The 27,656-nt window shown below is 36.1% G+C and overlaps 1 protein-coding gene across 2 annotated transcripts in view; it reads right to left on the bottom strand.

Moving 5' to 3' along the window:
• LOC128253520 (hemicentin-1) overlaps positions 1 to 27,656 on the bottom strand; it is a 92,464-nt gene that overhangs the window by 21,093 nt on the left and 43,715 nt on the right. For both annotated transcript variants that reach the window (XM_052981976.1, XM_052981977.1), the window contains exons 3-5: positions 27,302 to 27,500; positions 21,034 to 21,294; positions 20,781 to 20,977 (exon numbers count right to left, since the gene is read on the bottom strand). In XM_052981976.1, coding sequence (XP_052837936.1) covers positions 20,781 to 20,977; positions 21,034 to 21,294; positions 27,302 to 27,500 — 657 coding nt within the window. The remainder of the gene's footprint in view (positions 1 to 20,780; positions 20,978 to 21,033; positions 21,295 to 27,301; positions 27,501 to 27,656) is intronic.

The raw sequence follows: 27,656 nt of genomic DNA, 5'->3' as shown, positions 1-27,656 counted from the left end.
TCAGGCGCCATAATCCAAAACTTCTAATTGAATTAATCAGGGGTAATGAGAGCGAGCGGGAGCTCTAGTCATGATTAGTCTGCTGATTAGACACGAAATTTGTCAATTATTAATTCAACTAATGAAGTGTCTGAAGGTCGGCCAATGCCAAAAATACTGGCAGAGGGTCATTAGCAGAGTTCCAAAGAGAAGTGATGAAGGTATATTGAGATAATTTGTTCTTAAAAGAAGTAGTAACTGAGTTGGAAGGGGTCATTTTATGAGTTTAATTGATATTTTTGGAAATTGTGTTATTAGTTTGGAGTAAAATTTCGTTTTTTTTTCTCCGTAAGCTAATTTCAAAGATTTTCCCCCTTTTTTACAGACTGAAGAATGGGCAGAGACAACGAGCCAAAGTTTTGGGTGCAAAAACAGGGTCAAATCATTTTAAATTATACTAAACATTTAAACTCCAACAAATCTATTTTGCTTATTGTTACTTATATAATTGGTTTTAGAAATTTAAATGTTTTTACACTCTTTTTGTCCTTAAAATGTTGAATGCAAAAATGGTAAATAATTTTCTTATTATAACAAGTTATTCAACTTTGATGAACTCAATTCTTTCTGTCGTAAAATAATTTCCCAACATTTTCTTTTGTTTTAAGAGTGAAAAAAAAAACAAGTTTATAAGCACTCAACCAAAGGAATTTAACTCTTCTGCAGGTAATTTACTTTCCCGTTTTCCTGGCTCCCTCGAAAAACTCCGTCCCTGCACTTGGAGGAATCCGTCTAAGAGTTGGCCCAAGTCTAAGTTCGCGGAGCGGACTACTGCAAGTCATAGTCCAACATTAGCGGCCTCTTATGCACCGCAAATGGCGTGAAATTATGTGGGGGGACCAGGACCAGCGCAACCACTTTGTAATTAACTGCCCCCTGGATAAGTGTCGCCAGCTGCCTAATGACTTTGCCCATAAACCCGCACTTCGCACTCCGCACTCTCAGCACTCCGCATCCAATTGACAGTTGGCAAAAAGTGGCGGCAGTCTGGAGAACTTTAGTTTGCCGCAATCTCGAGAAACTGGAGCAGGCGACTCACGGTCTTGGACACAAAACCCTTTCCCCCTTTTCATCCGTCCATCCATGCGCAATCTCCTCCGGCAAATTATAGTAAATTGCGTGATTCCATCTTGGCTACCTTTTATGAAAGGTCTGAAAAGCGGGTTCAGGTGTCTCAGCCTCACAGAGAAAAAACCAAATTAAGTTGTACTTACAACATGTAGTTGCTTCCTTTGTGGTTTATATAAAGAAATTTTAAAACCAATTAAGATATGTTTAAGAATTCTTTGATTTTTTTTTTAACTTTGTTAAGTTCAAATAAAATTACTTAGGAGATTTCTTTGTTTAGTTAAAAAAAAAATTACTTAGGAAATTTATTTTTCTGTTGTCATTTAATCATTTCGATTTAAAAATGAGGATTGTTGGCTTTCGTTTATTTTCATTTATTTTTCAAGCAATCAATTACCGTTTTCTCCCAGTGCACATTTAAACCAAGCTTAAGTCTCAGCGTCTTTTGCGTGTTTATGTGCGTGTAATTACGTTTGATTGTCTGGCTTTGTTCGCCCGCCTGCCGACCATTAAAGCATTGTTTTGTTAGAAATCAAGACCTGCTTCTGTTTCTGTTCCATTTTGTACCACTCTGTTCTTTATATAAAGGGTATATATATATATATATATATATATATTTATATAGAACGAACACTCCAGTTCTGTTTGGTCTGGTTTCAGTTTCAGAGTTTGCCGCTGTTTTTGTTTGCATTCTTGCCCGCTAAATGGCTTCAAATTGGCTTAATTGTCACTTTGCGAACATGTTTTACACATTTGGGCCAGAGACCAGGTCGTTTTCTGCACTGCATTCCCCGGATTTTCCGGACCCTTTTCCGGGAGGGGAAAATGGCGGGGTAGTGACCTGAAAATAGGCCTTTCATTCCCTTGATTACTTTAAAATGGACCCCGGCAAACACAGTCGTCGAGTGAAGTGAAGTTCCTTCAATTATTTCCATAGCCAGCGCTTCGTGTTCATAAATAATCAACCACAGTGAAAGAGACGGGCAGAAGGGAAATGAAAGAGACGGGGGCAAGCAATTTTATGCGTGTTTTGCATATAAATTTCTTGCTCAACGCTCTCGGACATGGTCCTTAAATTATGTACGCAAATAATTGAATTAGTTTACAGACTCAAAAAAATGTAAAAAAAAAAAAGAAAGAAGCGAAAAAAATGAGAGGACCCCTGAAAATCGTGTTAGAAATATTTTTCCAATCAATTGCCAAATTGTTGCCAGGTTTCTGCCTTTTTTCCCCAAGTACCGAGCGACCCAACCATTCAGTTGGAAAATACTATTAACAAACACAAAGGTCCCTCGCCAAAATAACAGATGAAGAGAAAAAGGAAAACCATCTTTTAAGCCGACAGCCCACGTAGCAAAAATAACAACAACAGCAACAATTAGTTTAGATCTAAAAACGTACAACAATTTATATGACTAATCCTAAAAGGGAAAAGAAATATAAACTAATTGAATTGAGAATTTTCACATTCACCTAACTCGATTTCGCAATGCGACAGGGCCTAATGCAATTTATCTAGGGCTCTTCTTAGGAATTAGCAATTAGTTATAAGGTTAACTTGGCCTACTGAAAGAATTAAGTGGACAAATAAATTAAGGCAAGATAGGCTTGAAATATTAGATTAAAGTGCTTAAAAGTTTTAAACTTCACATATTTTTTACAGCACAGTTGAAATTTACAAATATATATTATATGGCAAATAAAGCTTTGAAAATAGCCATTAAAAGAGCAGTAAAATTAGAGCAAACAGCAGCCAGCTAATATTAATTTTAATTACCAAGAGGAAAGGAAAAAAAGAGAATGGTTCCATTAAAAATAATCGACAAAGCTTTAACTCCCTCAATGGCCGTTGCTTAACTTGGCCAAATCCAATTTTGATGTGTGGGCTGCGGGTGGAATGACGGGGAAAAGGCGAGAGGAAAAGCGGGAGGAAAAGCGGGAAAATTGAGGAAGGCACGCGCTGAGCCACAGGCCACAAAAGCCAAGACAGCCAAGGCAAAAGCGATTTGATATGACCAACAAGCGCAAAACCAAACCAAACTCGTCCTTGCTCCGCCAAATCACCCAAAATCCCGCCCCCTTTTAACCCACAATTTCCCATCCACAATCCATTCAAGACACGCGAAATTGGCAGGCCAGAAAACATTTGGCCCGAGGTCCAAGATAAATGATAAGGCGACTACGACTTATCCCCCAGTTTTTCCTCCTCTCTTTTTCTTGCTTTCTCCTCGGGCCTTTCTATTCGTAAACTAATGAATGTTAAGTTTTAAAAGATACACAAATTTTCCGACCAATACCATAAATTTAAGAAGAGCCGAGCCATGGGCAATGTATTTTAAAACTCCCCACAGCAACAATTACTACTTGAATTTAAGTTGCGAAATGAGTGCAAGTCAAGAAGTTGTTTCGCTTTCATCGTGCAAACTAAAATTTATGACTTTCGTATATTTAAAAAATGTTTTTCAATTTAATGAGAAAAGATTATAATGAGCTTAAATATAGTTAAAAATGTTCAATTACTTTTAAGTTTTTCTTGATTTATGACTTTAATTTATTAAAAACAGTGCATTGAAGAGAAAAGATTATTAAATGCTTAAGCTTCTTCTGTAAACTATATTCTTTTGCTTTTACTCTGCCTTAAAACCTGGCCACCTAGACAAACAATTAACGCTTAAATTGAAGTAGACAAGTGTCTTAAAATGTTATTGACCCATCGAGAGCTGGCAGAGCTTCCTCTTCCAATCACAGTCTTATCAACAAGAATCTCTCTACCATTCTCCTTTATTCCATCCACATCCACACATCCACATACATTCTCCATCGCTTGGTGGCCAGTTGTGTGGCATCTTCAAGTTGATGTTGCCATGATTTTCATCATCTACTAAATGTTTTTCTTTGGCCTTTCAAGTTTTTCTTGTTTCCAAGCTGCCGCTGCTACATATGGATGTGGATCCACGAGCAGCTCCTCCAACTTCTTTCAGCATCTTCTTCTCCAGCTGCCGATTCCCCTGCTGGACTTGGACTCTTGCCATTCGCATCTTTGCCATCTCTACCAGATGGTTTGCTTTTGTAACTTGTTAGTTTTCTTTAGTGGCCCTACACGGGTTGCTCCATCAGAGACACAGACAAGCCAAACAGCTGCGGTCAAAATACAAGCGCAGGGTGAACTAATAGTACAACCTCGATTTTAACTTATTTTAACTAAATTTTATAACAATAATATAGTTTTTGAACCTTTTTTTGTGAAATTATAGTCAATTAATAAGAAAGTGATTTATTAAAACCACAAAATATTTCGGTTTCGGGGATTTTCTTAAATATTTTGTACACACATTTTCCTCGTCTGTTTATATACCATATCTTAATATATAAAATTAGTTTTTAAATCTTGGTTTATTCTTTCTGTAAAAACCAAACTAAATTTCTATAGCAAATAAGGCATATTCTTTAATCTTTTTAAATAAATATACCTCGTGTGTTTAATAACCATCTCTTGAAATTAAATTGTATTTTTTAAAAATGAAAATTTCTGTTTCAATCGTTTTTAATATATTTATCTAGATATTGTTAGTTTTTTTACCATAATTAAATATTAAATTTTAGTTTTTTAACGATTAAATTCATATTTAACTCCCTAAAATCCTATTATTTCAACCGCATATGTAGCTTCGCAAACACACTTCTCGCACTCGCATGGAAACCGCTTGTTCCCTGTCTTGTTTTGCTATTAAGTCAAGAATTTTTATAGCATTTAGTTGGAAAGCTGCACATACTTCTACCTACTCCGTATCCATATGGGGCCCCTTTCCCCATTTTCCCCCGCGCCGCCTTCTTCAACTTGAGATACGTACGCATAACTCGTGCCTGCTGTCAGCGCATTTGAGCTATGAGCTCTTGTGGTTTCTTCTTTGGCTTTTTATTAGTTTCTTGTTTGGTTTTCCACCTTTTCCCCTCCCTGCGAGTGGTTTTTGGGCCTCGTGTGTGAGCAGCAGAGTGACCGGCACTGCCATTTCTGGCTAACTAGTTACTAAATTGAGCGCATAAACTAAAACAACTGAGGGACGGGCACAAAAAAAAAAAACAAAAAAACACACAGAGAGCCCAGCAACAAGAATAGCAAATAGCAGTAGCAATGGCAGAAGGAAACTCGTTGGCCAATGCTCATAAATTACAGGAAGACATATTCAACGGAGACAAATAAACAACATCCCCAGTTGGTGGACAGTATTTAGCCAGCACATTAAGTCGGGTAACAAGAAAATCATTTAATTGAACAGCTCAAACCAGTTGGCGATAAAGAGTTTCAGAGGAAACAGGCGGAGATACTCAGAAGCTGTGAATATACATGGCAAAACGCTTTAGCCGTCGTTAAAGCCAATGACAATTAGTACAGAATATTGATTAAGTGGGGAGAGATGGCTATAAAAGGATATAAGTTGGTAATTTTATAAGAAATTCAAGGTACAACAGGGCAAAAAACGTATTATTGTTGAGAAGAAAGATTTAAGTAAAGACTTTGGTAATTATATACAAATTTTAGGCTTTCAAAGCCTCAACATGTATCTTTAAAAGTACAAAATGGATCTAATCCATGCGAACGTGCCCAAACCAAACATATATATTTCAGCACATAAACCACAAACGGAAAAACGTGCTTGAAAAAGCAGAACACATAAAAAATACTCTCATGATTTTGACCAAAGTGTTTTTACTTCTAAAGCGATCACGAAACGGATCAAAGAGAAGCACACAGCATACTGAAGATATAAAGATACAAAAATACATTCATTTTCCGGGCAAAATTTAAGGCTTTTGTTGTTTCAGGTTTCTGTGTCATTTTCTATGGAAAATATCTTCAAAATTCTTCGACTCTCCTCCTCTCCTCTTAGCGATGAAATGTGCAAAAAGCTTTTGGTGAAAAGCAATAAGAGAGCAGCAGCAAAACCAACTGATAAACGGAGAAATGTTTATTGTACTAAAAATTTTATTGGCTACACATATGCAGATGCCAAATACGGATACAGCAGCTCAAAAGATTCATATATAGTATATATATCTAACAATGGCTGGCCATAAAATGGAATCAAATTGTGCCGACCAAAGCAAATGTTTGGTCAAAAAAAAAAACACAGAGACCGGAGAAAAATCCGGCCAAAGATTTATTAAATGTTGTACGACTTTATGGACTCCTCCTCAATTTCCCCGGAGCAAAAAACATATTGATAAACTACAGACAAATAGAAGCTGCTGCAAATGAACGTGTAAACAAACATTTGTATCTTCTGTGCATCGGCGAGAATCAAATGAGCAAACAACACAACACTGTACAATACAACACAACACATAATTGGGAGGCAGTCCAGCAAACTCACACACATTCCCATCTGTCCAGTTTATTTTTATGGCACACAATTTGTGGCAAATCAATGAAAAGTTCCTCTAATTTTATGGGCCTCCACATGTTTTTAGGCGTAAACAATTTCGAATCTTCACCTCTGAGAGAAAAACAGACGCAATCAAAGCTGCCCCAAATTAATTTAAAAGGCAAAAAAAAAAAAAAATACAAAAAAAAGTTTCTGCCTTGCTATTTAAACAACACAAATTTTTGTAAATTGTCTGGTTGGAATTTTAATGGTAAACAACAACAAAAAAGGGAGCTGGCAAATGGAAAATGGGAAAATCCGGGAGGCTGCTTTAAATAGGCAGCAAAATTATTGACAAAGTTTTTCCAGGCGCACACATGGAGATCTGGTTGGAAAAAAACGAAGGGAAAGGGAATAGGAGAGTCCGCAAACGATGTCATTAGTGTTGGGAAAATTGCTGAGGGAAACTGGGGGGAAAATGTGAGTAGCCGGGCCAAAAAGTAACAGTTAGAGTCGTGGGCCAAAAACTTTTGCTTTTATTTATTTACTTGACGCGCAACGAAACACAGACTCAAAAAAAAAAATAGGTTCTGTAACGAGGGCGAAAAAAAGTAGGTAAACAAAAGTTCTGGATAGGCTGGTGAAAAAATTTAGATGCTATAAGGGGAGTAGAGAATGTTATATACCCTTGGGGGAGGGAAATTTATTTCAAAGACTACATACACAAATTCAATTTGGTTCAACTTTGACCACAAACCTAATTAAATATTTCATTTAAAACTCTAAATATTTTATGAGCAAATGAAGAGTAGTTTATGGTGTACTATTATATATTTATATTTAATTTTATCTGCTTTAATCTCTATGCCTAGCAACTTTTACTCTTTATCCCTTTGGAGTATTTCAATTAAATGGGGCAAGCGATTGGCACAACCCGTGGAAATAAAAAAGGAAGAGCAAATTTTTGAATAGCGTAATTTTACAGCTAAAAGAAGAGGGCGATGATGAAGATAATGATGATCATGATCTCAGTGATAAAACAGTTGAGCAATTGCAGCAGGCTGCTTTGTTTAACTTTCGAGTGAAATTGTTGTTCGGCCAACATGAAAAGACTGCGGAAAATTGTAGCCGAGAATTGGGCGCAAGACGGAATTATTTGCGAAAAGTAAAGCAAATAAGGGATGGGGAAATGGGAAATGGGAAAAGGAAAGCAAAAGTTTTCCAGCAAATCGTGCAGGAAACGAAAAAGAAAATTCAGGGTACCCCATCAAATGATAACCTTGCCCTGTAATAAACTCAATTCCCTTGCTTCTTTTTTATTTGCTAATGCAAAAATGGGGAAGGCAAAGTGGCATTGTCCTGTCTTTTGACCTAAATAATTAAATTCATTTGGGGGCGACAAAAAAGCGAAGACAAGGAAAACTCCAAGAAAATGGGTGAGAAAAACTTAGCTTTTATTGCCTTTTGCTGCAAGTAGCCGCCTTGCATTTTATTCATTTCATTTCATTTCGTTTCATTTAATTTTATGTTAAATTAATTTGCTGCAAGCAACTCCAGACAGAATTTCATCGCTTTTGTAAATATTTAGTTAATTTGAAGAGATTTCTGGTTCTTTTGTCAGTCCAGCGCAGCAAATTGCATTAGGGCGGAAATGGAAATCTGCAGTGCGAAACTGTATCTGTATCTGCCAGTGACACATTTACTTTAATTTTCTTGAGAGGTATCTGAAAGGTGTGGGTGCACGCCCACTGATGGAAAAGTTTTCGTCTGACAGGAAGGATGGTTTGGTGTCTGCAGATTGAGATATAAGAGGTTACCGTCGTCTGGTTGCCAGGACAATCCTGAATGGATTTTGCTCTTCTAGTCACTAAACGAGGGTATATGTATATAAGTAGGGCTTTTGCTTGGACTACGGACTGAAAACAAAGAAGAGATTATGGCTTAATTGGGGCACGTGGGTTGGCTAGCATGGAAAATGCGTGTGTTCTATTGTTTTTGGATTTTGGCATCCGTAAAACGATTATCCAACCGTTGGAGCCTATGAACGTTAAGGACTTATAAACATTATAAACCATTTAATAGGCAATAAATTAAAATCATATAAATATTTACAAAATATAAATTTATTTAAAACACTTTTAAGCCTTTCAAAAATCATAACGATTTTTGTATGATCACCAAACTATGATTTTCAAATGCAAAAAAAGGAATGTTTTACTGCTTTTATACAATGGAAAATATTATTTTTATATAAACCTTAAATGGGCAACAATTAAAAACATATCTACATAAGTTTAAAAAGCATGTCATAACATATAAAATATATATTTATTTAAAACATTTTTCAATCCCCTTTAAAAACCATACAGATTTTTGTATGATTAGTTAATAAGATTTATGTAATGGAAAATATTATTTTCAATTAAATCTTTAAAAGGCAACAATTAATATAAAATAAAAGCACAAGTTTAAAACGCATATCATAACAAATGTTTTCTTTTAAATATAGATTTTTATATGTTCAGTTGACAAGTTCTATAACTTTTGACCATTTTTCAGCAAATGCCAGGAACAGCATATCAAAAACCACTGTACGATATTTGCAATTTCCTTGCCTGTCCCACACTTTTTTTTTCCAAAAAGAGCATCTATGTTTTGTTACACACGTATTTGCTGAATTCCTTTCTTATTTTGCCATTGCTTTTTTTGGGTTTTCAGTCAGTCATGATTGCAACAGCAGCTGTTGCATAGCTGGGGGCTCTTCATCATCGGTGAGTGTGTGTGTGTTGGCAAGAACTTAACCCTGTGGGGACAAAATGCCGGCTGGCTACAAAAAACACACACAGCACAGAATGTTATTGTGCTGTTTCAGTTGGTGTGTGTTGTATTGCGTTGCTCCTCTATTCCTGATGTTGCTGTTGCCGATGTTGCCGTTGCACTGTTTTTGTTATCAGAGGCCAGCGGGCAAAGTCGGAGCCAAAGTCGCCACCGTTTCTGCCTTTCGGATGCCCCCCGGCAGCGTCAGCTGCCATTTGCCTCCCTTTTCAAGAAGGGAGGGTTCTATAGTTCTTGCTCGACCGTATTTGTTGCTGCAAGTCAAGTAGAAGCTGCACTAAATGTAAACAAAGCTTCGGTTACCCCCCGCCCAAAAGCCTTCTATTTCTCCTCCGGCTGCAGCAACAGCAGGCGAAATGTAAATAAAATTTTTAAATTAACTAGCAGTGGCAGCCACGTGTGCATGCATTGAAAGAATATAAAAAAAAAAGTGCTTAGCTCAATAAAAATATACAAACGAAATTATTTTTAGACTTGAATAGTTAAGGTCAACAAAGTCAAAATTACTTAATGTGTAAATTATAAATTATATATATTTATTTTTTCAGTACCAAAAATTTTAAAATTGGTGCTAAGCTCAATAAATATATACAAACGAAATTGTTGAAGACTGAATGGTTTTGGTAAACAAAGCCAACTTTAATTCATGTGTGAATTGTAAATGTTATATTATTTGTTTGGCAGTTTTTGCATAGCCAAGGGATCCTTTTAAAATTATAATAACCTTTGCAAGGGCATTAAAGCATTATCAAACTGAAAAAAATTGTTAGACTAAAATATTTTATTCAAGCAAAGCTAAATTATTATACAAATACATGTATGGCTGATTTTGAATTGCTAAGTTAATTGTGGAATATAGTTGCAAAATGTATAAATTATACGTTTCTTTAATAGTTTATCACCATTTCACCATGTTATATTTTTCGTTTGCTGACTTTTTATTAATAAATTCATTTTTAAACATGTATAGGTAAATTTTTTCACATTCCATTTATTTTATGTACAATAACAATTTAATAAATTTTATTCCCCTTTTTTTCCAGTGCACCTCTTTCGCATTTTTCCAGCAATTTCTTTCCGTTCAGTTCAGTTTCAGCTTCAGTTGAGTTGAACTCTGGTTCAGAAGCATCTGCAACTGCCGCATTTGCTGCAGGAAATGTATCTACATATGTAAACGTGCAATATTCAAGATTGTTGTTCATATTGCTGCCAGTTGTCGTTGTTGTTGTTGTTCAACTGCTGCTGTTGGTTGTTTGCCATTTTAGCTTTTGTAAGTTGTACCATTTGTTCAGCACTCTGCGTAGTTTTCTTCTTGTGCGTTTTTTCATTTTCTATTTTTTTGTTTTTGTATTCCATATACTTTTTCTTTTTGGCTTTTCTCCACCCTGCAACCTCGATAGTTTTGCAGTTCGTTCTGCCACATTTGCCGGCTTTATTTGCCTGCAGATTTTTCATACTTTCGCTTACTACTTTGGCTCCATTTGCCCCCCACTGAAATGTCTTATATGTGCGAAACACACGCGACCACTGAACTAGAGTAGAGAAACCTCCAGCCAGTTGGCTGTCAATTGTTATGCATTCTACTAACTTTAGCGGGGTATTATCCTTGGAGTTACCACACATGATAATGATGATTTATGACCTTTCTAACTCAAGGGATCTTTGAGGGAACTTGTAGGAGTGCACATTTTTATGTTTTTTTTCCGTAATTCGATTGGGAAGCTTAGAAAATTGGCAGCAAATGTCAGAAAAGAAGAATATATTACGGATATTTGCAGACCTACTTAAGCTGAACTCTTTCCGAACTATTGTAAATATTTTTCTGATCATTATATGGAAGTTTTTACAGTTAAACATATAAATTAAAAGGTTTCCATAAACGATTTTAAGCAAACAAAACAAATTAAAAAATTCAAAATTAACTATATTTATTTTCAATTTTAATGCAAAAATTCTGGTAACAACAGAGTACTAAAACTTTGAACAATATTCTTCCGAATATTCATACCACATGCCCCAAAGCAACATGTGTGCCCTAAAAACTTTACTGCTCCTATGTTATGCCACATTCTGCAGCTTCTCCCGCCTCATCGAAAATTCCTTGTTTGCAACTCTTTTACAGGCATAATAAATTTATATGTGCGCCTTGATATGGTTGTAAATATTTTGCAGCTACCAAAAAAACCCAAAACAATGTAAAAAATGTATTTAATTTAAAATTGGATTTCAGTCTGCAGGGAATATAAAGAATTTACTGTTTGACTAAATAGTTTTATATGTAGAAACAGTGGAAAAAAACCGCAAAAAAAACTTTTAATTAGCTAACAAAATGTTTGAGGCGAATGGAGAGACTGAATATGTGCAAAAATGTAATAATAACGCAATTCATTTCGTAAAACCAATGCAATTCATATTTCTGGTTAGATTTACAATTTAATTTACACGAAAAATGGACAAATCCCGGGGCCAGTTTTAGACAAAGTGCGCCATGCAATTGATGGAAATCAAGTTTCTGTGGACGGAAACTGGCAAAAGTACACAATGGAGTCACCGAACAACTAAATCTGCATAGTTTTCAATTGAAAACGGAAATATCTCTGATTTATTTTTGGTTTTGTGCTGACATTTTCACTGGAAACTTTTCCCAGCCAGTGGAAATCCTATAGAAGGCGGCTTAAAAAGGGTTTTTCAATGTCCCGTTGATAGGTGCTCGCGGTGAAAAGACTTTTATAAAAATGAGCTTTAAATTTGTCAGCCTAAGCTATCGGGATTGTAATCGTCATAAAGAAAAATCTCACTTTATAGAGGTTAATCAAAAATGAAGGTTTTGCTGCTGATTTGTGCTTTTTAGTGAGTTGGTCTTGTTGAATTCTTATTTATTTTTTTTGTGTCAGTTATAAATTAAATAAAATTACTTTTCAACATATATAATGTTTATTATTGCCCTTTCTGCTTCATTATAAAGATGTTACGCTTCCCTTTTCTGATTTTTCTTTGTTATTCTGACCAAAACTGCATTAAGAGCTTAGCTAGTCAACCTAATGATTTGTGTACAAGAATGAGAGTTCACATGTCCCCAAATGAGGCTCCTCTTCGAATATTCCATTTTTCTAGGTTCGTTAAAGGACCACCGAAAAAAAGGTGATCAAATTCAACATTTTTTCAGCGCAAGCTGATCATCAGTTGCATTCGGTTTTTGGGGTCCCACTGCTCAATTCATTAGTCAGTCAGTGGAAAAATATTTTGGACGGTAGCTGCAGCTGGAGATGGGCAGAAATACCAGGCATTCGCATTCCTATTCCATTTTTTTTTTTGCTCACCGAATTTTACCATCATTCTGTGGAGCTGCTCTAGTGCGTAAGCAAAAGTCAAATTTGGCACGAAAATTTTGTAAACAAAATTTTTGGTGCGGCTTGTGCAAATTTGCACACATTGCGCAAATTGCATTGCATTCTCTCTTTCAAAAAGGAGATGAGCTGGGTGGCAGAGAAAATATGGGTGGGGCAATGAGGTGGAGACACATAAAAAAATGTTAACAACAATAAAACAAAGTTGAAATTATAAATGTCTCAGTTTACTCAACTTTTCAGAATAAATCGAAGTATGATGGACACAAGTTTTAGTATGACTAGAATAGAAACAAATGAATAAAAAAAACATTAAACTCTAAAGAAAAATATCTGAAACTAGCTTTAATATTATTGTCTATATAAGATTTTGAGTTTAATTTTTTCATTTTTTTGGTCTAAAAAATTCTTTAATTTTAGTCCATACTTAAACTATTAAAAAAAAGCTACATAACTTTTTCTGTGTGTGCCTGTCTGTTCTGCAAAAGTCAAACAAATGTGCAAAATTAGCATTTTGACATTTCAATTTTGAATATTATTGACATGTTTACGAGTGGGCGGCCATGAGTGTGCGTGTGTCTGTGTGTGTGTGTGTGTGTTTTGGGGATATAGAGTAGTGTTTTTGAGAGTGGGTGGTTTGCTGGTCGGTGATGCCATATTTCCGTAGTTCTCTCAACCGCTTTTATTGAATCGCAAAATTTACTTTAATTAGCAGCAGATATGTAATGATCATTGTCACTCCTGTCATCATCATTTTGGCAGTGGCGTTTGTTTTGCAGTCTATCCAAAACAATGCCGACTCATTGTTCACCCTTTAACCCCTACTGCCATTAACCCACTGAAAACCCCTGAAACTCTGAAAAACCCCTCTAAACCCTAGAATCTGCGACAAGCGACGCGTGCTGTTTGCACTGTTGACATCATACACACATATCCTCATCATCATCATGTTCATCATCATCATCATCATCATCATATCAACAATAGGACCTGATACGGGGGATATATATCGCCATCATCATGACTAACAATGCAAAGTTTGTTTTGGTCGTATGGCATATCATCGAACAGAAGAACAGAAGCGAGTGGAGAAATAAAACAGAGGCCCGCAGCAAATGTTTTCCCCATTCCATAAAGGGACTTCATGCGTTTTGCTATTTGTTCAGTTGTTGTCAGAGCTATATGGTCATATATGTTTTCATGGGGGAGTTACGATATGGTAATTTATTAAGGCAGGTATCATTCATTCAATTAAATTTATACTTTTCGGAATTTGTATACCAAGTAGTTAAATATGCTTTAACCATTTGAAAATACCTTACCAAAAATACCTCGATTTCTCTTTAACATTTTTGAGCCTCTAATTTCAATCGCTTCAAATGTTAAACAAAGAAAACATTTCATGCAACCTTAGCCAACTTTTTAGGCCTAAGCCAACCCCAAATCCTAACCCCCAACGCCCAAAATTTGAAACCGAAACCGATTTCAGAACCCTAACCTTGCCCAAATACCCAAAGTGACCTCAACACGCAAAATCGAGGGAAATGGAAATGAAGCGTCAAAATGTGAGGCGGCATTTTTGGTTTCCTTTTCGGGGGGTTGTCTGGTTAAAGATATATATATTTCTTCGAAAACTCGCATACGCACATATCCTTCTTAGACATTTCCCTTTTTATTTTTTTTTTTAAGGGGCAGAGCAATGCACGATTATTTTGTGGAGACGCCTTTTTTGTTTCTGCTCATTGAAGGGGTGGTGGTGGTGGCAAAAGGGGGGAGGGGCAAAAAGTCTGACATTATGTGGCCAAATGTGTAGCCAAACAATAAATGAAAATTGTGTGCAATTGTCGTGCCTTTCATGGCAGTATTTTTCTTTTGTTTTCGTGTCCCTCGAAGTATCCACAATTTCCTCAACTTGGGGAATGTCACTCAGCTTTTGTTTTTCCCCCCTCGTTTTCTTTCACCCCACCCCCTGATTGCTTTCTTTTTTTTTTCGTTGCGTTATTATTGTTGAGCCAGTTCCAGTGGCATTTTGAGTTGCCTGCGTGTCTCGCAATGCGCTCGTTATCCTTTTTATTTGAAGTTTGCTTAATGCCAAGTAAATAGTACCCAACATCCACATGTCCTCTCGTTATCCCCGCACTTTCCTGCCGCATTGTTTCATCTTTCGCCCCGGCCGCAAATGGCAGATGCTATCCTGTGGCTGTGTTTTTCCGAGTTTTCCGAGCTTTTCCTCCTTTTCATGGGTTGTTGCGGACTGAAGGGCGACCTTTCCGCCCCTCAACTCCCGTTTATTGACGTTAAGTTGGCTGTTACCTATGACCCCATGGACCTCAGACCTTAGATTCTCCAGACTCCAGACTACGGACTTATCTGCCGCATTATCATCATCATCTTCAACTTAATGCGTCGACGATGCCACTCGACAATCTCTTTTTGTCTTTGCGGCACTTCCTGCCAAAGGACATGTTTGCGTTTATTTTCTGGGTATGGTTTTTTTCCGGTTCGCTCTTTTTTCTGGTCCGTACTCTAATGTAATGCCACTTTATATGCCGCAGTTGATGCCTTTAGAGGCTTTTGTGTTTACGCCATGTTAAGCCTCGAATCCTTGAATGCCACAGCCGCAACAACCTCGACCATTTCTATTTTTACACGCAGATAAAAATTGTTTCTCCAAACTAATTTAATTTAGTGCTAAATAGTTGAGCACTCTCTAATCTAGATCAATATATAAAAATAAACATTTTAATTGGAAATCAGAGGGCCATACAAGTGGCTTAAATTATTTTCGTGACATAAATGTAATTAAAACTCAATTCTGAACTTATTTAAACTTTTCTTTACATGCAAACAACATATAAAAAACATTTTGGTTGATAATTAGAGCAGTCCACTCTGATTGTCAGTTATTTTAAATGCTTTAGTTTTATACCTATTATATTAGTAAATTACATTGAAATGTATATTTTTCGGTAGGTCCGAAAGGTTTCTACGTTTTTTTTTAAATAAGAAAATATTCCTTCCTGTCTATAATTATTTTTCTGAGTGCGTGCCAGCTTCTTTCCGGCGTTGCATGTGTATTGGCATTTGCTTGGTTGATTTTCATGTTGTCCCGCCTATTTGCCTGTGACAATCTACCAATCTGCCCCCCAATTTTCCACCCGGCACCACCCCGCAATCGGGGTGTTAAGGCCCAAACACAGAGCAAGGTCGTTTCCCGTTTTTCCATATGCCGCATTTACATTTAACATTTCCATTTCCATTTGAGGACGTGCTTCGGTTCGGTTCGGTTCGCTTTGCTTTTGGTTTTGGTTTTGGCTTGGGCTCGGTTCCGTTCAGTTTTCCTCCCGGCTTTTCCTTTTGGCTTTTTTATGCATGATCTCATCGCTGACTGGCAGGTCATGTGACAGGCCTACACTCCTCTTTGAACCCCGCTTTTCCCACTTTTCTCGCTTTTCTCGCTTTTCTCGCTTTTCTTTCATCTCGGGGGGCCAGACAAAAGTTAATTGCCTGACATTAAACTATGGTAAATGATGGACCCCTGGGAAAGGAGTTGGCGTTGGGAAAATTGAGTTTCCTGAGGTTGCAAAAGCCTACAGCAAGTATCTCTTAATTATGAATTTTAAAAATAATTTCCTACTCAAGTTACTTTAAACGCTTTACGAACTGTAACAGCTGTCTCAAATAAAATTACATTGATGACAAAGTTTGGCAACAATCTGTTTTTCCAACTTAAATTTACTTCATTCTACTATAAAACTGTTAAAATAAAATGCTAAAAACATATTTAAACTAATTTTGCAAACTTTAAATTGCCTTGATTTTATGCTAGGTGCTAACATCTAACAGTCTTCCTTTTTCCTTACCCTTAAACTCCTTTTTTGGGAATTTAAATTGACTTAATTCAGTTCTATGAGATAGATATTCCGATGGACTTGCACATCTAATAGGCTTCTTTTTTCCAAACCATTTACCCCTTTCTGTGAAAATTTTCTAAAAATTCCGCTCTATTTACGGATTTTAGTGGTTTTTTTTTAGCTGGCGCTAAGTCGCCAACAAACTTAAGCGGTTTTCATGCTGAGGACAAAGATTTGACAGCGGCTAAAAAAAAACACAAAAAAAAAACGGAATATAAAGCCCCCTGCCTTGTCAGCTTAGAATCAAAAACAAAAGCCCCATACTTCCATATATCCCTGTGTAAAGCAGCTGTCTGTTGCTTGCCTACTTTTTGCAGGTGGAAAATGGGAAACATCTCTCACTTCAGATCCGATTGGCTTCATCATCAGGAATGGAAGAGGCAAAGGGAGAAGCGACCCTTTGGGCAATAGGCAATACATTTGAGCCCCGCCGGCCAGATTAAACTTGACTTTTGCTTCACTTCCATTTTATCCCGGCCAGGACACTCTCTGAAATTTGAAATTATTGCCATCGTTGATTTTTCGTGGCAATTTTGTCATTTTGCGGTTATTAGCGCGACAATTTCCACTGCTTTTCTGCGATTTATGGCCGGCCATTTGGCAATGAGTTATTACCGGAGATTAGGCCAAGAAGAACGTGGCTCATTTTCTGATTAATTTGTAGGTGTCAATGGGCCACAGACAGAAAACCAGAGAAAAGTGAATTTTTATTGCCCAGCGTAAAACACAGTGAAAAAGGATAACAGCCTTTATTCTGCCCTTTCCCCCTGTTGATTTCAATTAAATTGCTTTTGATTTAATTTCAAAGCTCAAACTGTTGGCTAAGCAAACAAAACCAGAGAGTCTAAATGTTTGGGTTTAAATTTTGTGCACCGAGGAAAAAGAGTTATCACTGAAAATTCATGATTTAGTTAAAAGAAATATTGAAGTCTTAGAAATAGTTTGTTAAAAAGTCTCTGATTATGAAATGTTTGAAGTGTTTTTTTTTGTAAACGAATGTTTAATGAATAAAGTAAAATTTTCAGGTATAGATTATAAACGATCTTAAAATCATAAAATGTGTTTTGATTAAAAAACATTAAATTAGATAATCTTAAATTACTATTATTTTGCACTAAAAATTTGAATACATTTTCTCAGTATACAGCCTACATCTAACATTTTCAAGTCCCCAACTTTTTTCTCTGAATCTACTCCCTTTGGATTTCTGGCCCGCAGCAACCGCAAAATGCCTGAGGGTTGGCAAAAAAGGAAGAGAAGGACAGGACACAGACAGGACATCATTTCCCTGTTTGATCTACTTCGGGTCCTGTTCTCTGCTTGCTTAAAAACGCATTACTGGAAGGGAAAGTGGGGAAAATGACAAAGGAAATTCCAGTGAAAACCGGAGGTGACCGCAAGTGGAAAATCCTTAGCCACAATCAGAGTTCACATATATCCTTTACCGTCTCGATTTGTTTGTGCTTCCTTTTTTATTCCTTATTTTTTCTGCAATTACTGAACGTCCTGTTGTTTCTAAAATTGTATTAAAAAACTGGTGTAAGCAATTAATCTAAACGCTGGCAATTTATAAACATTTACAATTGCATATCCATCGAAATTTACTTTGCGGTTCTATGGTTTTTCTCATTGCCCTTTTTAAATATTTTCGTAATTAAACCATTTTGTTTGCGCCGATTGACTAAACATTTTAGATAAACATAATGAAATTGATGCCTGTATCTATGGGCATTTATTTAACGTGGCTTATGCAAATGTGGGTGGATGTGGGCGTGGCCCTGAGGCAAACTAATTAAACCGCAAGCGACCTGTATATTCCACGCACATTCTTATATGTGTAGCTATTTTTTTAGTTTTATAAATCCCTCTCGATTGGTTGCAATCTATATTAAGTGGGCGTGGCCGTTTGAAGAGGCGGTTAATTAGCGTTGCTATGGTCAAAATGTATGTATATATATATATATAAAGGCGTTGCTATGGCTCAATCAGGTGGGCATTACTCATACGACATGTGTGACGACGTTGGCGGTTGGCTTTAATGCAATTCCAGCCGCTGTTTGTTGTGTAAAAAACACAATTATTAGTTTTGTGGAGTTGTGTGTGCTTTAATCTGTTTAGAGAATGCGGTTTTACAAATTTTAAATGTGAAAATTAATTTAGATAATAAGAGAAATGGAAATTTGGATATAGAGATGTCTTAGTTCTATTTTTATGCAATAGAGTGGAGAATTTACTAAAAATTTCTTTATATATTTTCCATGAATTCATGCTGTTAGTCCTTAAACATAATCACTAATTGTATATTAAATATCCTACTTCTTCTTACTATTTAACTTTGGAATTTATCGTTATCTTTTTCCGCAATTAGCGCAGTCTCCTGCCCACTTGTGTTTTGTCCTCCCTCTACCACTCTTACTAATACGAACACTAACACTGATTCTAGGGCCATTACAGCCGCTTTTGCATGTGTGTGTTGTTTTTGAATTAATTACACAGTTGATAGCCATGGCTATAGGTAAGAGTACGGCTATAAAACCAATGGTACAGAGAAAGAAAAATAAAGTTGCTAATTTAAATATATTAAAAGGGGTGCTCAAAATTGCTTTACAGCAGTGTATAGAGTATATGCATAGAATGTCAGTTTAGAGTCGTGAAATTGACCAAAACATATTTCATTTGTATTAGTGATGAAAAAAATAAACTCTTTGAAAACAAATGTACTTTACTTATGCACAATCTTTAATCAATTATAAAAATATATATAAAATACAATATTGATACATATATGATTTAAAAACCTTAGGGATTTTGGAACTCCAAATAAACTCCTAATTTTAATGCCCACATTATTAAGTTTCAGTGCACAGGTGTAGGCCCAAACACTCGATTGCCACGCCATGGCGGCCGGGGCAATATTTCACTTTATTTGCCTTTTGATTAGCCCTAATAGCCAGCGTTAACAGCCAGCAGGTCACACACACACACAACACACACTCTTGCACATCAACTAATACACCGCCACTTGTTGCAATAACAACAACATCAACAACAGTAGGAACAACAATTTAACAACAACTGCGACGAGTGGCACATAAATTTGTATTCTAATTACTTGCGTTCAGTCAGCAGCAGGTCGTCGGTTCAGGTCAGCATTGGTAATTTATGTGCCTGGCTTTGTTGGCCTTTTAAAAAAGATATATGCGATTATGCGATTGCTGGTCGGTCGTGTTGCTAGTTGCTGGTGTGTGTTTTGCGTTTTGTGGCATTGCTGGTTGCATCTAAATACTTTAAACGAAATGTGTCATGTGCATTCGGAGGGAAAATGCGAAAAACATAGGGTTAAACGTCTGGGGCTGGCTCTTCATTGTCTCCTTCCTTCATTATGCTAATGTACATAAAATTCAGATGGTGTTACACATACAAGCAAGCTGGTAATTGTAATTGCCGCATAGCATGCAAATTAAGAGAAGGTCGACTTGGCGGATGGATGACTCCGCCTGGAATCGCTTTACAAAAAATATTAATAGCCGAGAAGACTCTCCCCAAAGTTTCTAATTAGCAATGGTCAAGCGTCGCAATTTATGGGAAATATTTTCCATGTCAGAGTGTGGAAATTATTAATGATGCTCAAGTGGCTTGGGTGTGAGTAATAGCAAAGATTATCAGGGGAATGGAAATATGAGAGTTAACGCTTTATGAACTCTCCAACGATAAAAAAAAATTGAACAGTAAAAAATAAATATCTGACTCTTGAATTCAAAATGTTATATAAATTAAATATTAAATCAATGCATATTTAATAATAGCATGATTTAATTAATGTGGAAAATATTAGATTTGAAATATTTCCTGTTTTTATTAAAATGCCTTTCAACAAATTTATAATTTTTTTTAATTTAAATTAAATTTTCAGATATTAAAATAAATTTCAAGATTAATCAAAAACAAAATTTTACAAAATTAAAATTATTCTTATTTAAAATATCTAAAAACCGAACTGAACTAAAATTGAAAGCGGAAAATTTTAAATGAAGTACAAAATAATTAGATTTACTACATTTTTTAACCAGAGTGGTTAATCGTTCAACGCAATCCTGTTATTAAAGATTTAATAAGTTAAGTGTACGGGGTTTACTTCAAGCTATATGTGTTTATATAGGCCTGATTATGTCATAATGCTTTAAAAAAAAAAGTATAAACAAAGGACTACTCACAGTTAACATTCAAAGTGGCAATCGCCTCCAATCGTTTTCCCTCGTTCATGGCACGATTTCTCACTACACACTTATACTTGGCACCATCATCTTCCCGTCTTGGGATAATGGATAGTGTTGCATTGGTGGGCTGATCCTTGGTGCCGCCCTTTAAAACAGTCGCTGGCAGGGGAGAATTGGAACCCTCGCGATACCAACTGAACGGTTAAATGTGAGTAAAAATAAATGTAATTAATTAATATGCAAAACATACGTTATGGTGGGATCGGGGGAACCGCCGATGCTGCTGCATGTGAGCTCCATGGGTTTATCCTCGGTGGCCACAGCTATATTTCCGGGCGAGATCACAGGTGGATGAGGTGGTGTGAGGACAGTGAGATTGTGGAACTCCTGATGGACATCCGCACCCGTTCCCTTTGCCTTAATTCGGCACTCGAAGCGTCCATTATCCCGATTGTAGGACACATTCTTGATCTGCAGATCGTAAATGCCACGCTCCGGTTGGAAGTCGAGTCTGGAAAATTAAATATAAAATAGTTTTGTAAATAAATAGAATGTATAGGTTTAACCTATTTTTACATTTACATTAAAAATCATTCCTTTTTTGCTCAAAATGTTCTATTTATTTATGTTATTGTGTTTGCTAAAAATATTTCAACCTTAAGCTCATAAAAATTTAACCTATAAGCCACTTACTTTGTGCAACTTCCTATAAAGTAAAAAAAGAAACAAACTTCAAAGCTTAAATGCCAAAATCCAGTCAATCAATTTCCATTTGCCTCAAAATCAATTTATTTTTATTTGAAAACTTCCAGGACCCTCGACCCCCCTTCCGCTCGCTTTCCGCTCTTCAGTAGCCCATCACTAATTGTGCTAATATTGGATTTTCTCACTCTTGTCCTTGATTCGCTTCCTGTTTTCTGCCCGCAGGTGGCCAAACTTTAAACGCTCGTAATATAAATAAATACGAAATGGTAATATTTGACGAAGGAGGCGACAGGACGAGGAATTTCTGCGGAGGACGAAGGGAAAGGAACCAAGAGCCAACATAAATAAAATCAACGTTCGAATAAATGTTTGCATATTTTTCCTAGACAATTTCCAATAAGAGCCTAAGTCTCTCAGACGCTTGGCAACCCAAGTGAAAGGTAAACAAGCAAAAAACGTAAAATAATTTTCACACAGCTTTTGAAATTTTCCTGATGTTTACATTATTGTTATTGTTATGTGCCGGACTATTAAGCTCTGAGGGGTTCTTATAGCGTAATTGCTTTGTAGCGCCGTAAACCAAATTAATAGCAAAAATTGTAAAATTGGAAAATCGAAAGATTGTGTGAAAAATTGTAGTTCAAGGAAATTTTGTTTGCCGCTCAAATAAATAAATATAGAAGGCAACGCATGCAATCAAGTGCAGTTTATTTAAACAAGGGAAACAGTACATTTGTATTATTTATACATAATTCGTATGTGACAATATCGATAAATTGTTGTTGATTTTACAATTTATAAGCTCTCAAAAAAATTTCGTTTAAATTAAATTTTTTAAAATTATTATTTTTATTAAAAGTTTTTAATTTAATTCTTTTCATTTGCCCCATTTGTTCTCCTCAATCTCAAAGTCCAATTATGTCTGTAGTTTGATTTCCAATACATCGAAATTTCATTCCTCTTTCATCTATCAAAATGGAAAAAAAAAGAGAAAGGAATGAGACAAGTTTGTCAATTTTCTGTTTTCGGTTCTTGTCAAACATTCATTTTCCCCTCCTTCAGTTTTCCTGTTTTCATTTTGTCAATGTCTTAATATTTCAAGGCCACTTCAGTGTTCTCTTTGCCAGATTTTTTTTTTATTTGGCGCTGGGATTTTTCACAATTTTTCAATAGAAGATGAGATGATGATGCTGCTGATGATGATTATTTGGTCGTCATCCTCGTTGTTTCCTGGGCAACTACTGAAAATTGATGCCGCCCGATTTCGCTTCGCTGAACACTTGGCTTTTACTCGCTGGTCAGTCAGCAGTTTATTAGATTGGCAAACAAGATGCTCATGGTCCCACTCCCATCCCCCAGCAGATACGATTTTCATTTTCCATTTCCCCGAGACATTTCCGAGTTCATTTGTCAAGCTGCAAGTGGACTTTTGACTGACACTAAAATTGGTTCTCATCTTGAGAGTTTTCTGTGAGAATTTTCAGCTTTTCCGAGACATCTTCGAGATTTCAGCACTTTGTGCACTTTTAGTCTAGACACTTTTGCGTTTCTAATTGGACAGGCTTAGGGCTAAGACTGATTAGCCGCCTGGTCAAATGCTCATTTTATTTACTCACTCATTTTACTCGTGTGCTAATTGCTGGCAAAAACCGCAGTGGCACTACGGAAAATAAAAAAAGGAAAATGAAACACGCGTCTGTGTGAAAATTTAATTTGCCAAGCAGCAAACCGCAGCAGGACGAAAAAAAAAACAGCTGAAACTGCCCTGGACCCTTGCTCTTGAAATCCCTAAATAGAATGCGCAGACGAGCCAAAAAATGTAGGGGAAAAGGGACAAGTACTCGCAAAGAGAATCTAAGGGAGTGCATAAAATGTACTCGAAAAAAAATTTAATGACGAGTAAAGTTTGTAATTATATACTACCAAAAAAAATTGTCATACAATCTAAATTACTTTTACATACATTTTTTTATAAGATGAATATTTAGTGAACACCACGAAAGCATACAAATAAATATCTTAAGTTGTTTAAAAATAAGACCTTAGACTACAATTTTAGAATTGGTTTATAAATGAAACTACCAAGTATTGGGGTTATATTATTTAGTATTGAATAAATACTTTTACTTTAATACTGCCTGTAGTTTATTTTTATGATACACTTATTAAAACAAAACTTTTAGATTTTTTTGAAAAGAAAATTCAATTTTTTACAATTTGTTAAATCTTAAATTATAGACTTTCCTTTGACTAATTTTTAGTCTATATATCTACATTTTTCCGCCTGCAGCAGACAGCAAATAGACTGAATTCTCCACAGACTGAGCCGCTCATCTCATTTTTGCGCCCAAAAACCGCGTGTCCTTGCCTAGTTGAGTTTTTTTTTATTACTACCAGAATTTTTCTATTTGCAGCTGCTGCTCCTGCCCTTCTCCACTTTCTCCTCCCCTTTCCCCCTCTCATTTAGCTATACTTTTTGGGGCCGAGTCTCTGGCGACTTGCTCATTTGCAGCTGGGATAGAGAGAATTCTCAGGACACGTGCTCGGTGAAAATAAAAAAAGTGCAAATTATAAAAACTGCTGGCAAAGCGCAGTCATCGTCATCGTCGCTCTGGGGAATCCCCTTGATATAACAACCTCCTATCGACAAATGAAAAGCGCTTTAAGCGACCAGCGAAAATAGGGAAAAGGACGCACGTCCTTGAGCATAAAAAAAAAAAAAAAAAAGACTCCAGGGAGATAAGCGAAAGGCTCCCGGCTACCTTGTTCTTGTTGCAATTTTCAAGTTTATTCCCAGCAAGTCCTAGTTTTATTTATATTCCCGTATTGCAATTTGTGATTTCTTGTTGCTACCGCAGTTTTGTCCTCGATTCACAATTTTTTTTGTACTTTTGTCGTTCCCTCTGGGCAAAAGCAAAAAGTTTTTATTTTTTTATTATTATTATTATGCAAGGACAGCGGGTGTCCTTAAACGTCCGCCAATTATTTGGCTGAGAAGGAAAAAATAAGGAATGCTCACAAAATTATAGAAAAGTTCTTTAAGTTAGTGAATAAAAAGTATCAACATTGAAAAATTATGATTTACAAACGATTCTTTTAATGTTGTTTTTTTTTTTAATGAAGAAGTGAAAAAATGTATTTATTTTTAAAGACCCTTGATTTACATTTGTTCAAAAATCTAATTAAGAGTTTCCTTTTAATAATAATCATTTATTTTCATTTACTTAACTTTAACGTCTTTATTTGTAAATCTATCACTGATTGCGGTATCCAATTTGTAAATTGATACATAAAATCGAAAACATATTGCAGGAATCCAGTTTATTTCCAGCAATTTATTCAGATTTCAGATAACCTCACAGATTTTACCCAGATTTCCCTGCCCAAGTATACAATGGCAATTTTGTGTTCGCCAAAATCCCTCTACAAGTGAAATTTCGCATTCGAAAGAACGTTTTCCCTTTGTCTCCTGGCGCAATTGCGTTGACTCCTAAATGCCGCATTCATTGTTTCTCAATCTCTGTGAGAAGAGCATTCCCCTGATGTCTCGTTAAATTAAATGTTCAGCGAAATATTAGCCCAGAGCTTTTACTTTTTCCCTTCGACCTGTCGCGACATTTTGGCCCAGCGAAGAAAATGCTGTAATTTCTTTTTTTCGGTATTTTTTCTTTTTGTGTGTTGTGTGTGTGTTGTTTGGCATTGACAGCAAATTTGCAGTAATTTCACTTTTGCACAGATAGGAATTTTTCAGGGGGGTTTTTGGGTTTGGTTACTACTTAGCCTTCATTATGTGGCCAGTTTTAGTCTCCTTGAGCCGTGTACTCGTGTCCTGATATTTGTCCTTGTTGCCTGCTTGTTTTTGGGGCCCTTGTTAGCTTTCGGCACAAATTGCAGTAAAAATATATTTTACAATTTGCTTGGGCCCGGAGCGCGATTTCTTTGGCCCCTCAACGCCTCTTTATGCTGCTTTTCTATTTGTTGATTTTCTTTTATTACGCTCACAGTAATGCTCATGAAGTTAAAGAAAAAAAGTTGTGTTTATTTTTTGTGTGGTATAGAAAATACAAATTGCAAGCAAAACAATATATAATTTTGCTATTTTTTAATAAATGTTTATTAAAATTGTCCTCTAAATTTTCCTCTGTGGTTTGATTGTCGATAATATTTAATTTCCTAATGAATTTTTTGTCTAAAGAATTATTTTTTATTATTATAATTATTTTATTTATTTTTTAAAATAATATCTAATAATTCAATAAATTTTATTTAAGTATTACAGTTGTTGAACTAAACTCTTTTTTAGACTGTGTGTTAAGTTTGCTTTTCCGTTTTCCGCAGTGCATCCATAAAATGTACATGGTGTAATACAAAATCTGGCTTGTGGCCATTTTATTTGGCAAGCTGTGAGCGGAATGAAACGGAACGGGATGGTCCGGAAACGCAACGACACGGAAAGGAATGGAACGGACGGAGGATTGCATTTCCCCGCAAGAAGAACAAGAGAAGATGGAGGTCCGTGCGGCGCAGTTGGCACTTAAAATTTATGCGTTGCCACATAAAGAAACCAAACCGAACATTAAAAAGCAGGCGGCTAACAGGAAACGGAAGTCGCAGGCACCAGGCAAATAAAAATACAATTGAAATCTGGGGGTTGGGTGGAAAAGAGGCAATGAAAATGAAACATAAACACAAACAGAAGCACCAATAGGCGGAAGGCCATGTGGGTGAGTATGAATGTCGCAACATGCAACACGCGGCGTTGGCATTAAGGATTAGGTTAGGACATGGACACCAGCGATGGAAGACCCTACGGAAGTCGTGACTCACGGCTGGTAATTAATCGTAAAATATATTTAAAACATTTTAAAACTAGTATTGCCTATTCAATAAAAGTGATTATTGACAAACATAACACTTACCAACTGTGCATTATAGTTCTAATAACAACTAAAGCCAAAACTTAAATTCCAGATAAAAACAAGCTATAGGGTTTTTGCTGAATGATTTAAATAAAATCTTATGTTAATAATGATTTACATAAATAACATAATAATACCGAAAAAATCACTGCTGGTTTAAAATCGCTTTGGCTTTTTCAATCAAAAATAATCACATTTCATTGGAAAACTACTTAAATTCATAAATATTCATAAACCCTTTTTGGCATCCACTTTAAGCCACTTGTAAAATCCAGGGTTGTGGCCAAGTTCGGACTTAACTGTTTCAGTCAGCCGGCATTTGTTTAAATTGCCAAGAACTTGATTTTAATTAAGTTGCCAGCCCAGTCATTCACATGCATAAATCGCATTATCCAGGTCGGACACGGGCAGAAAGGGGAGTGTGAAACATTTAATTAACTTAACAAATGGCTGCCAACTGCTGCTGCGAGGATAAACTGTACTTCTCGGACGGCGAAAGGATAACCGTTAATGCTCCAGAAGGACAGAGGCTTCTGTTTTTCGCCTCCCCATTTCACTTTACGACCCCTCGCACACACACACACACATCCATAATGGACATCAGCTTTATGGACAGCATTTAACATCCCTCAAAGCCAGCCATTCTCGCAATTATCATCCTCGTTGCTAGGTCGCGATTTAATGTCCATTATGCCCTAGGCACGCAAAAACATCGATTATCAGCAACGATAGTATCGATACCATCGAAAAGTATTCAAAATCAAGAAATATAAAATGGCAATCTAAATAAAATCTAACCTAAATCTAATATTTATATAATGTATTATTATTGCATTATCGGTAATTTTATATTAAATTTATTGATGAGCCACAATAATACTATCGATTACTCACCTATAACCGGAACTTAACTGCACGTCGCCGATAGCCACATTATCGAATTGGGCAGGATTCGCTGTCCAGCGGGTCCAGAAAAACGAAAAGTCATTCGCCTCATATTTGTCGTTAAACCGGCACTTCAGAGTTAAGTCGGCATTCTCACGTGTGTCAATCGATTCGTCGGCCAATATCGTGGAGCTCAGCGCTACAAGAACTGAAAAAAGTATAAATAAAATATAATTATTATTATGATTAATAATGATTCATAGCTTTAATTAATATTTCTAAATCGATTACATTTGCATAAAGTACTTTAAAAATCGAATTAGGGAATTATGGTTAAAACGCTTTTGCTAAAGAAAACATCTCA

Source organism: Drosophila gunungcola (genome assembly GCF_025200985.1).
Source record: "Drosophila gunungcola strain Sukarami chromosome 2L unlocalized genomic scaffold, Dgunungcola_SK_2 000037F, whole genome shotgun sequence".
NCBI lineage: Eukaryota > Metazoa > Arthropoda > Insecta > Diptera > Drosophilidae > Drosophila > Drosophila gunungcola.
Note: the sequence above shows the minus strand (reverse complement) of the source record. Positions and strands in the feature narration are given on the sequence as shown.